Genomic DNA, 12,107 nt, shown 5'->3' on the forward strand with positions numbered 1-12,107 from the left:
TGCAAATTGTTGTTCTGACTGCTCCGTAGCAGCATCTGTCAAGGAGAATTTGAAGTCTTCTGACTGAGACAAAACAGGCAGCGATCTCATTGTGTGTCCCATTTCTTTTGTCACCTGTGGTCTTCAGTGATGTATATGATATATATATATATTTTTTTTATATAAGCTGTCCTTTTCTTGTTTTTCACTTGACTCCTTTAGTTGCGCCAGGAAAAGCTACTGACCTTTGAGCCTGTCATTAATTGGGCGAAGTCGACTACGCGAAGAATGCTGGCCACATAACACCGAGTTTTCGGTAAAAAGATGTCGCAAAGTCCACTTCAGACTCGATTAAGGGCAGGCTTAACACATTTTTGGAGGTAAAGTTATTAAAGTTGAATGCCACTTTTCTTCTATCTAAATTGGATTGATCAAAATCAAACAATACTTGCTGCTGAAAATGGCCAAAGTAGTGATGGCTGCTCCAACAGGGTATCAAAAGACTGAAAAGCTGCATGCAGAGTAAGCGTTCAGCATTAGCACCTGCAGGCTGCCAAATGGAGCGAGAGTTGCCATGGACAGTATGTTTATTTATTCATTGTTGGCAGTTCAAAATTGTTTGCAAGCTGTCAGTTCTCACACGGTTGGTGCTGTTCTGGTGATATTCTTTTTTTTGTTCAGCTCCACATTGAATCTACACTTCTTGCTTGTACCTCTTAAACCTTTCGCTAGAGGTGTTAATAACCCCTGCCTTTTTCGACCAGAGGTATTACAAAACCAGATATGTTGATTTTGTGAAGCACTAAGTGTCTCTTTTCACTATTATTCCTTTCATGACATTTTGTGCAATTCTAATTCTTTATGTTCAATGTGTGCTTTTTTGGTGTGTTTTCATCATGCTTTTGATTGTGATCACATATAGCAATTCATGAATTTTGAAAACTTTTGATTTTTTTCCCCTGAAATTGTTTTAAGTTTGTAACTTTGGGACAAGCTGAAAAATTAAGTTACTGCAGTGCATTTAGTTTGTTTATTATTTAGTTTTTGTTTCATTTTGAGTTTGCTGTTCTAGTCTAATTAAAGTACTGCTCTGAGACAAAATTGTCCTAAAGCAAATTATATGATGTAGTTAAAGCAATCTAACTGCATGTCCTCTATGCCCACATGCCCGTTTCAATCATGCAAAAAAGAAGTCGATTCCCAAAAGTGAATAAATGTAAATTCTTTATGATTGTGTACATCATATTTAAAGTTCAAAATGCACCCAGAACTTTGTCAACTCTTTTTGGTACCTTACTGAGGTCACATTTAGTTTTGTGGCAATTGTCAACTTGTATGTTAATTGTCTGAATCGTCCACCTTTTCACTCTTACATTTTAGTTAAAAAAATATATTGTCTTGGACTTTATTTTTATTTTTTACCTGAAGCAAAGTGTTAATCACGTATATGGGAATTCTACAAACTAAAGAATATTTTTCTGTCATTTTCCTTCTGTTACTGATTTCAAATAGCCTGAATCTCATGTACACAAAACTTGCATTGAATACATTCAGTAGCAGATAGTTGTCTTGTAGTGTGCACTGTCATCTGTGTCATCTTCAGATTGTAATGAAAAACTTCTACCATAAACAATAAACCCATCTCTTTTTACATCTTTGTGTGTACGCGTGTATCAGCTTCACAAACTCTCCATTAGCATAATTATTATCAGTTATTACAATCAGTACGAAATCAATCGAATTACAAGTCAAGAGAGAGAGAGTTGGAGAGAGAGAGATATGTATGTGTGCATTATTCTTTGGTTAGACATGTGAATATCCACATGGAAAACGGAGACCCGGTTGATTGTTTTGTGGTCAAGGTGGACGTTCACACATACACACACACAAGACGCACACATAATCATGTTTCCTCTTGATCAGTGACGAGAACCAGCTGAAAAGATTGTTTCATTTTGCGATGTTTTATTTTGGAACATTCAACACAAACATTTTTCAGCAATTTCAGATTTACAAAATATCAGTGACACACTTGAACACCATACTTTGATAATGCCATGCCAAGAAGTAGTCCTTGTGCCATGCAAATCAAAAATCAAAATGCAGTTTAACTTTAAGTTCTCCGCAACAGCAAATAAACTTCACATGCATCTTTTTCTCCCCTCATCATTTCTTGGTTGTGTGTTTATGCAGTGAACCCCCATTTTAAGAACTTTAGAAGTGTGAGAAAACTGGGTGTTAAAACTCAGGGAGTCTTAAAAATTGGAGGTTAATGTTCAGAGGTTGTGAACAGATCCAAAAAATGAAGCTCTTGAAAGGGCGCAGCCTTAAATTGGCGGAGGTGTGGGGGGTCCGCTGCATCTATTTAATTAATATTTCCTCCCATGGGGTTCTATTTGCCAGCGTTGGCCACGGAGGCAGGAACCTGTATCTCGCAGATAGTCCCATACTGTTTATCATTGCAGTTGGCTCCATCTAGCCTGTAAATAAAGATTGATTATTGTTTTTTTCTTGTCCCCGAAACTCTGGGGGTCATGACGGACCGATGCAGCTTAGTTCTTTTTCTCCGTTTTAATCTCGGCCCACTTGATAAACAAGAAAAGCAAAATTAATGCTTACACTACTCGCATTCGTCATGTCCCATTACAGTGTACTTACCTTACCACCCCCCCCCCCCCTTTTTTATATTTAGTCAAGTTTTGACGAAATATTTTAACATCGAGGGGGAATCGAAACGAGGGTCGTGGTGTATGTGCGTGTGTGTGTGTGTGTGTAGAGCGATTCAGACTAAACTACTGGACCGATCTTTATGAAATTTGACATGAGAGTTCCTGGGTATGAAATCCCCATACGTTTTTTTCATTTTTTTGATAAATGTCTTTGATGACGTCATATCCGGCTTTTCGTGAAAGTTGAGGCGGCACTGTCACGCCCTCATTTTTCAACCAAATTGGTTGAAATTTTGGTCAAGTAATCTTCGACGAAGCCCGGACTTCGGTATTGCATTTCAGCTTGGTGGCTTAAAAATTAATTAATGACTTTGGTCATTAAAAATCTGAAAATTGTAAAAAAAAATTAAAATTTATAAAACGATCCAAATTTACGTTTATCTTATTCTCCATCATTTGCTGATTCCAAAAACATATAAATATGTTATATTTGGATTAAAAACAAGCTCTGAAAATTAAATATATAAAAATTATTATCAAAATTAAATTGTCCAAATCAATTTAAAAACATTTTCATCTTATTCCTTGTCGGTTCCTGATTCCAAAAACATATAGATATGATATGTTTGGATTATAACACGCTCAGAAAGTTAAAACAAAGAGAGGTACAGAAAAGCGTGCTATCCTTCTTAGCGCAACTACTACCCCGCTCTTCTTGTCAATTTCACTGCCTTTGCCATGAGCGGTGGACTGACGATGCAACGAGTATACGGTCTTGCTGAAAAATGGCATTGCGTTCAGTTTCATTCTGTGAGTTCGACAGCTACTTGACTAAATATTGTATTTTCGCCTTACGCGACTTGTTTTTTTTTAGACTCTTGAATAGAAGACTTCCTCCCTTTTAACCCTCCCTCCCCCTCTCTCTCTCTCTCTCTCTCTCTCTCTCTCTCTCTCTCTCTCGAGTCTCTCTCTCTCTCTCTCACACACCCACACACCCACACATACACACTAATGCATGTGCACACAATCATGCAAACAAACACAACTACACACACACGCGTGAGCACACAGGGAGAGAGGTGAAAATCTTCTCCCGCGGCAAACATTTTCATGCTGTGACTGAAATTTGATAAAAACAAGCTATACTGATTTTGGTCATGTCTGCTGATTATGAACACCTAGAATTCTGTAAAAATTTGGGGACTTTCGCTCGCAAAATATTAGAGAAAACCTCGACTTAAAGTTTGTATGAAAATGATGACCCCGCTGTGACCCCAAAATGTGACGAGGGTCAACCAAACTAGGGTCATATTGGCAGATCATCAAACCCTTGAAGTGTGCAAAGTTACAAAGCACGAGCTTCAAAAACACATGAGATGATGTCAAGTTTTTATGAATCGAACACGACCCCGCTGTCATCCCGAGGGTCAACCAAACTGGGGTCATCTCGGAAGATTATCAACCCCTAGAAGTATGCCAAGTTTTAAAGCTCTAGCTTCAAAAACATCCGATATAACCTCAACGTTTAATTTTGTGTCCACAGACGGACAATGATGAATACTAAGACTCGCTCATTACTCAAGTAAGTCGAAAATGATTATTCAAATTTCTCTCTGCCCCTGTGGGGGCCTTCGGCGGCCCCCCTCCCTCCCCCCTCCCCCTTAAAATTCTTCAGGATTCATGACATTTTTAAGTCCCACCCATGACTGAAAGTGTACAACCTATCCTCAAATTCAACAATCAAAACAAATATCGTTAAAAAAAATCTTTATCTGTTTAAATAAATCAAAATTGTTCGGGTGAGCGTACTGGAAAAAAAAGTAATGATGTGTGAAGCGGGTGTATTTCAACCAGGAAATGGTGGTCAACTTTCAGACCATGTAAGTTCAGTCAGGGTCGACAAAGATTCGGACAGAATGAAAAGCAACATCTCTTTCTGTGAAAGTTAAACGTTGTTCAAGGCGAACAGGATAGATTTCAGCTCAGATGAGTACACCGAGCTGCAGTCCGGTAGGCGGAATGAAAATGACTGCAAAAATAAAGCAAGGAAACAAAACGCCAAAAACAAGAGAGAGAGAGAGAGAGAGAGAGAGAGAAATCAGATCGGATCAAATCAAATCAAATCAAATGTTACGAGGGTTGTGGCATAAGCGATACAAACGAGCTTTTTTTCAACCAGCCTTTCGCCCTACTCACATATATATGTGGGCGTCTTCAATCTTGGCACGGAGAGTGTGACATTTTGTAATTTAAAGTTGGATTGTCACAAAAATTGGCATAGTAGTCCGTTGTTCTTCAAGAGAAAAAAGCAATATTTTTGGCAGTTAAAAGTCCGTTAAATCTCATTTTTAAGCCGATTTTTGTTAAATTTGGTTAGTAGGTCTGTTGTTTCTAACTGAATATCATAACATACTTTTCAAGACAAAAACCAAAGTTTTGGCAGTTTGAAAAACCGTTAAACCCCATTTTTTCACCGATCTTAGTGAAATTTTGTAGGTAGATCTGTTGTCCCTAACTAAATTTCAATTCAAACTTTTGATGAAGAAAAGTAAACTTTTGTCCGTTAAAAACAGTTAAGGTTTGATATTTTTGTTTGATTTTGACGATGTTTGTTTGATAGGACCACAAACCCTGACTGAATTTAGATACATACACCTTTTAAGAAGAAAAACAAACTTTTGTCAGTCAAAACCCGTTATATCTCATTTCTGCACCGATTGTGGTCATCAGACGTTGAGGTTAAGCAGACTGATATTTATAGCCAACTCCAACAGGATCAAGCCTGGTACAGGTTCACAGGCCAAATACCTGAGTGTACCGGCTGAATAACAGTGTACGGGCCGAACAGAAATATGTACGGATGACGTCACGACGAAATTACGTATTGTGAGTGTACCGGCTGAATAACAGTGTACGGGCCGAACAGAAATATGTACGGATGACGTCACGACGAAATTACGTATTGTAATGACGTTCAGCGTTCCATTTCGTCATTTTGAAGAATAAATTGCATTGAATTTGCTTGTCAAAACCAGTAGCCATTTGGTGTGTATCTATTTTGAGTTTTGAACAAAATTCAAACAAGCCTTGCAGCATTTCGATTATATATTGTTTTTATTGATTTTACTGAATTTTAAATCAATTTTGTCATTCAAAATTCACTGTTTGGAGAGTAACATGCTTGTGGTGTGTTCTCAGGAGTGTTTTTTCCAAAGTCAAATGTCTCTTGAATCTTTGGGGTATGGCAACATAATGATTTCATAAGAGACATCCATAGTGTGATTCGACTTGCTATTCACAGCACAAAGAAGCCAGTGAAAATGTGAGTTCTTGAGACCATTTGTTATTGAATATGTTAGTGTATGTGCTTTTCTGGCCTTAGATGATTCTACTCTCATATTTTCTTGAAAAATGGATGTACGCGACCGACTTTTGACCGTGCCTGTTTAGGCGAAATGCCTTGTCATTTATCAACTTTGCTTAGCATCATTTAACTTTCATCCTTTGTGGTATTTTCAACACCTGTATCGCATTTGAAAACTGTGTAATTTTAAACAAGTCGCGTAAGGCGAAAATACAATATTTAGTCAAGTAGCTGTCGAACTCACAGAATGAAACTGAACGCAATGCTATTTTTCAGCAAGACCGTATACTCGTAGCATCGTCAGTCCACCGCTCATGGCAAAGGCAGTGAAATTGACAAGAAGAGCGGGGTAGTAGTTGCGCTAAGAAGGATAGCACGCTTTTCTGTACCTCTCTTTGTTTTAACTTTCTGAGCGTGTTTTTAATCCAAACATATCATATCTATATGTTTTTGGAATCAGGAACCGACAAGGAATAAGATGAAAGTGTTTTTAAATTGATTTGGACAATTTAATTTTGATAATAATTTTTATATATTTAATTTTCAGAGCTTGTTTTTAATCCGAATATAACATATTTATATGTTTTTGGAATCAGCAAATGATGGAGAATAAGATAAACGTAAATTTGGATCGTTTTATAAATTTTTATATTTTTTTTACAATTTTCAGATTTTTAATGACCAAAGTCATTAATTAATTTTTAAGCCACCAAGCTGAAATGCAATACCGAAGTCCGGGCTTCGTCGAACATTACTTGACCAAAATTTCAACCAATTTGGTTGAAAAATGAGGGCGTGACAGTGCCGCCTCAACTTTCACGAAAAGCCGGATATGACGTCATCAAAGACATTTATCAAAAAAATGAAAAAAACGTTCGGGGATTTCATACCCAGGAACTCTTATGTCAAATTTCATAAAGATCGGTCCAGTAGTTTAGTCTGAATCGCTCTACACACACACACACACACACACACACACACACACATACACCACGACCCTCGTTTCGATTCCCCCTCGATGTTAAAATATTTAGTCAAAACTTGACTAAATATAACAAGTCGCGTAAGGCGAAAATACAATATTTAGTCAAGTAGCTGCCATTTTTCAGCAAGACCGTATACTCGTAGCATCGTCAGTCCACCGCTCATGGCAAAGGCAGTGAAATTGACAAGAAGAGCGGGGTAGTAGTTGCGCTAAGAAGGATAGCACGCTTTTCTGTACCTCTCTTTGTTTTAACTTTCTGAGCGTGTTTTTAATCCAAACATATCATATCTATATGTTTTTGGAATCAGGAACCGACAAGGAATAAGATGAAAGTGTTTTTAAATTGATTTGGACAATTTAATTTTGATAATAATTTTTATATATTTAATTTTCAGAGCTTGTTTTTAATCCGAATATAACATATTTATATGTTTTTGGAATCAGCAAATGATGGAGAATAAGATAAACGTAAATTTGGAGCGTTTTATAAATTTTTATTTTTTTTTACAATTTTCCGATTTTTAATGACCAAAGTCATTAATTAATTTTTATGCCACCAAGCTGAAATAATGCAATACCGAACCCCGGGCTTCGTCGAAGATTACTTGACCAAAATTTGAATCAATTTGGTTGAAAAATGAGGGCGTGACAGTGCCGCCTCAACTTTCACGAAAAGCCGGATATGACGTCATCAAAGACATTTATCAAAAAAATGAACAAGAAGGGCAAAGCCCATACGACTCACATGCTTTACACATTTTTCCTACCAAAATACATGTGACCTTGACCCAAGGTCAAGGTCATCCAAGGTCATGCAACACAAAGCTGTTAATTCAAGACATAGGAAGTACAATGGTGCTTATTGGCTCTTTCTACCATGAGATATGGTCACTTTTAGTGGTTCACTACCTTATTTTGGTCACATTTCATAAGGGTCAAAGTGACCTTGACCATGATCATATGTGACCAAATGTGTCTCATGATGAAAGCATAACATGTGCCCCACATAATTTTTAAGTTTGAAACAGTTATCTTCCATAGTTCAGGGTCAAGGTCACTTCAAAATATGTATACAATCCAACTTTGAAGAGCTCCTGTGACCTTGACCTTGAAGCAAGGTAAACCAAACTGGTATCAAAAGATGGGGCTTACTTTGCCCTATATATCATATATAGGTGAGGTATTCAATCTCAAAAACTTCAGAGAAAATGTGAAAAATGTAAAAAATAGCTGTTTTTTAGGCAACATTTATGGCCCCTGCGACCTTGACCTTGAAGCAAGGTCAAGATGCTATGTATGTTTTTTGGGGCCTTGTCATCATACACCATCTTGCCAAATTTGGTACTGATAGACTGAATAGTGTCCAAGAAATATCTAACGTTAAAGTTTTCCGGACGGACGTCCGGACGGACGGACGGACGACTCGGGTGAGTACATAGACTCACTTTTGCTTCGCATGTGAGTCAAAAAAACGTTCGGGGATTTCATACCCAGGAACTCTCATGTCAAATTTCATAAAGATCGGTCCAGTAGTTTAGTCTGAATCGCTCTACACACACACACAGACACACACACACATACACCACGACCCTCGTCTCGATTCCCCCCTCTACGTTAAAATATTTAGTCAAAACTTGACTAAATATAAAAACGAGCACTTCAAAGTTGCGTGTTGACCGATGTCACACATTTCGTCGCCATTTTGACTCGCTCATCGGATTACAAAAATATATTATAAATTCACAAGAACAGATTTTTGTAATATTGAGCGTTCATTTTATTAGTAAAATGCCTCAAAAGGCAAATGAATAACATTTTGTTCTGTCATATTTGCAGCAATGTGTCCAAACACATCCCCAAAGTTGTACATCTATCAATTTTTGGTCTGTGCTCAGTATCAGAGACGCCCACATATATATACATAGACAGTCCCATACAAAAAGAAAGAAGCAGAAAAAACCCCAGAGAGAGAGAGAGACAGTGCGAGAAGCAGAGAGAGAAAGAGAGAAATCAGAATAATTAGAGGAATTAGGAAGAAGCATTGCCGGTACCTGAAATGTTCCGGCGGAGTGACGCCACCCCTGGGAGATTGAGTCAGAGCTAGACAATCTTTGCCCCCGAGGCGCTTTTCGCTCTGGAGGTCAGCGAAAGGCTTCCACCAGTACCTGTCCTCCAGGCTGACTGTCTTACCGCTGTCCCACATGTAGGGTTTGTTGGATCTTTGCCGCTTCCCTCCGACCCACAGCCATTTCCAGAGGGTGTCCCCGGCTGGGGGCGCTATCTCTGCAAACAAATGTGATCAGTAAGAAATGTTTGCCCTTGTCCACAATCATAATTATGCGACGTGCAGTCAGTAGTACCCCTCCCCACCCATTCTCATTCCACCCCTTTCTCTTTGCTCTCTTATTTAATTTAGGCTTTCGATTTGCAGCTGTTAATTTTTTAAAAAATTTTTTATTGGCGTATCTGATTCTTGTGACGTCAAATTGGGAGGTTCTATTATATGAGCTACGCTGCAATTAGACCAGACCTGGTATGTGCCTGAGCATGAGCACGGCCTGGTCAAAGCGCTCCGGTGTGTCCAGGCTGGCAATTCGCCCCTCGAACTCTTGGCACGCTTTCCTGGCGTCTTTGAGCTTGAAACGGCCACCCGCCTGCGGCCCCTCTCCAAGGATGAGTTTCCAACAGGCGTTCGCTGTGCGGTCGTAGTAGTAACATCTATCCATCTTGCAGAAACCTGTCGTGCACACAGACATAGTAAAGCAAGGGTCGTTCAAAGTGAAAATGGTATTGCTTTCATGTATGCGGCAGGTTACTTCACTGATTCTTGTCGACAATCTACGTTGGCTGGTTGATGACTTGCTTGAAATACTGTTAAGGCGTTGTTGTATCAACTACAATGCAGACCAGTAGATTCTTCTGATTGAATAGTACACGTACACTTTGAACTAATGCAGGATCCTTTGAAGGGACAACATTCTCTCGACGTACCCCACCCCACCACATCATACTCACCCCACCCCTTCCCCCATGCTCCCTCAAAAAATTACTGTCAACAGGAGCAGGCTTTCAGTAAAACAGACGGTTCCCGGCTAGGCTGGTTCTTATAAGGTCTTCTTAGCTCAGACTGAGACGGTTGCACGGGCTGGTGCTGATAAAGTCCTCTACACATCCTCCCCCCTCCCCTGCTCTCAGTCTCACCCCCACCCCTTTCTCAGCCCACTCTCCTTCCAAACTCACCGTCGCCTGCAAGTGGCAGGAAGCGTAAGAGACGTTGCACTGCTGGTGCTGATTAAGTCCTCTACACCCCCCCCCCCCTCCTCCACTACTCTCACCCCCACCCCTTTCTCAGCCCACTCTCCTTCCAAACTCATCGTCGCCTGCAAGTGACAGAAAGCGTAAGAGACGGTTGCACTGCTGGTGCTGATTAAGTCCTCTACACCCCCCCCCCCCTCCACTGCTCTCACCCCCACCCCTTTCTCAGCCCACCCTCCTTCCAAACTCACCGTCGCCTGCAAGTGGCAGGAAGCGTAAGTCGTTAAGAGACGGTTGCACTGCTGGTGCTGATAAAGTCCTCTACACCCCCCCCCCCCCTCCCTGCTCTCACCCCCACCCCTTTCTCAGCCCACCCTAGTTCCAAACTCACCGTCGCCTGCAAGTGGCAGGAAGCGTAAGTCGTTAAGAGACGGTTGCACTGCTGGTGCTGATAAAGTCCTCTACACCCCCCCCCCCCCCCCCTGCTCTCACCCCCACCCCTTTCTCAGCCCACTCTCCTTCCAAACTCACCGTCGCCTGCAAGTGGCAGGAAGCGTAAGAGACGGTTGCACTGCTGGTGCTGATAAAGTCCTCTACACATCCCCCTCCTCCTCCCCCGCTCTCACCCTACCCCTTTCTCAGCCCACTTTCCTTACAAACTCAGTCACCGTCGCCTGAGGGGTAAGAGACGGTTACACGGCCGGGCTGGTGCTGATAAAGTCATCTACACCCCCCCCCCCCCCCCCCCTGCTCTCACCCCAACCCTTTCTCAGCCCACTCTCCTTCCAAACTCACCGTCGCCTGCAGGTGGAAGGTAGCGAAAGAGACGGTTGCCCGGGCTGGTGTTGATGACGGCGTCATCCCTAACGTCGTTCAGCACCAGGATCAGCTTCAGCTTCTCGCACGACTTAGTGTTGACGTTGTAGATGAAGCTGCTACAGTTCACGTCGTTGGTGCAGGCCGTCACGCAGGCGGTCGGGTCCTGATTCGTCAGGACTTCTCTGGACAGACCGTGGAAGCTGTCCCAGTAGATGTCGTCGAAGGGAGAGTCGTTCCAGAAGTCGTATTTAACGACGGCCTGGCTCAGAGCGCCAGGAGGTCTAGGAAAAAAAAAAGACATTATTTGGCTTTTGTGCCGCAACGATAATGTGATGCCTGTGTACACAAGCAAACGTGATATTTAATATGGTGCTGGGCCGCTATGTGTACGGCCGGTTGTGAGATACTCCGATAATCATAGCCAATGCATACGACCCATCAACGGGCCGGGGCGGGTAACCTCCAAAAATAATTCTTTGGTTTTTGTATTTTACACTTTTACAGCAACCAATGATGGAATTTAACGCGAATCCACGTAAGCGGTTCAGGTGTGTGGTAACCGGCGTCGAAGCCGCGGGCTTTGCTCAGTGGTATGAAAAGAGAGACCATAACACCAGGCCGCAGGCCGCACAACAGCCGCACACCCAGGAAGAACATGAACCCGCCACGGAGAGAGAAAAACTGACAAGAGAAAGAACGACATCAGCTTTAAAAAATATCACAGAGAATGGGCACATCATAGTTCTCGCACGGTGTTGCCGCGGTACGGTACCAGTACAGAAGTTCTCGCGGAACTGTCTTTTTACATATCGTGCGATCTCTTTTCGTCGATCGAATATTTACATTGTTAGCACCAGCATTGGAAAGAAATGCATGATAACGATGAGCAGAAGGTAAGCTGGCAGTGGTACACATGGGCTTTCTCTTTGGATATGACGACAGAATTTTACTGCGTCATTGCTTGATTTCGTCACTGCGTAACCGTCTGTGACGACTTCACTGAGTCACCATGTGCATGATCATCGTGACTCAGTTC

The 12,107-nt window shown here is 41.3% G+C and overlaps 1 protein-coding gene across 1 annotated transcript; it reads right to left on the reverse strand.

Moving 5' to 3' along the window:
• Positions 1-1,923: 1,923 nt before the first annotated feature.
• On the reverse strand, positions 1,924-12,019 carry LOC138949061 (uncharacterized). Its single transcript, XM_070320789.1, has 5 exons — positions 11,915-12,019; positions 11,048-11,352; positions 9,528-9,734; positions 9,049-9,280; positions 1,924-2,459 (listed from the first exon to the last, which is right to left on the reverse strand). Exons 1-5 carry the CDS (start codon positions 11,944-11,946, stop codon positions 2,372-2,374), a joined length of 864 nt encoding a protein of 287 aa, XP_070176890.1. The 5' UTR covers positions 11,947-12,019; the 3' UTR covers positions 1,924-2,371.
• Positions 12,020-12,107: the final 88 nt, after the last annotated feature.

Source organism: Littorina saxatilis, linkage group LG1, assembly GCF_037325665.1.
Source record: "Littorina saxatilis isolate snail1 linkage group LG1, US_GU_Lsax_2.0, whole genome shotgun sequence".
Lineage (NCBI taxonomy): Eukaryota > Metazoa > Mollusca > Gastropoda > Littorinimorpha > Littorinidae > Littorina > Littorina saxatilis.

What these genes read in the sequence shown, in the direction of transcription:
- LOC138949061 (XM_070320789.1), bottom strand. Translation starts at nt 11,946, where the DNA reads ATGCATTTCTTTCCAATGCTGGTGCTAACAAT. An exon ending in CCAATGCTGGTGCTAACAAT is followed by an intron (nt 11,353 to 11,914) that starts GTAAATATTCGA and finishes TTTTTTTCCTAG; the next exon opens with ACCTCCTGGCGCTCTGAGCC. An exon ending in ACTCCGCCGGAACATTTCAG is followed by an intron (nt 2,460 to 9,048) that starts GTACCGGCAATG and finishes CTTTATTTACAG; the next exon opens with GCTAGATGGAGCCAACTGCA.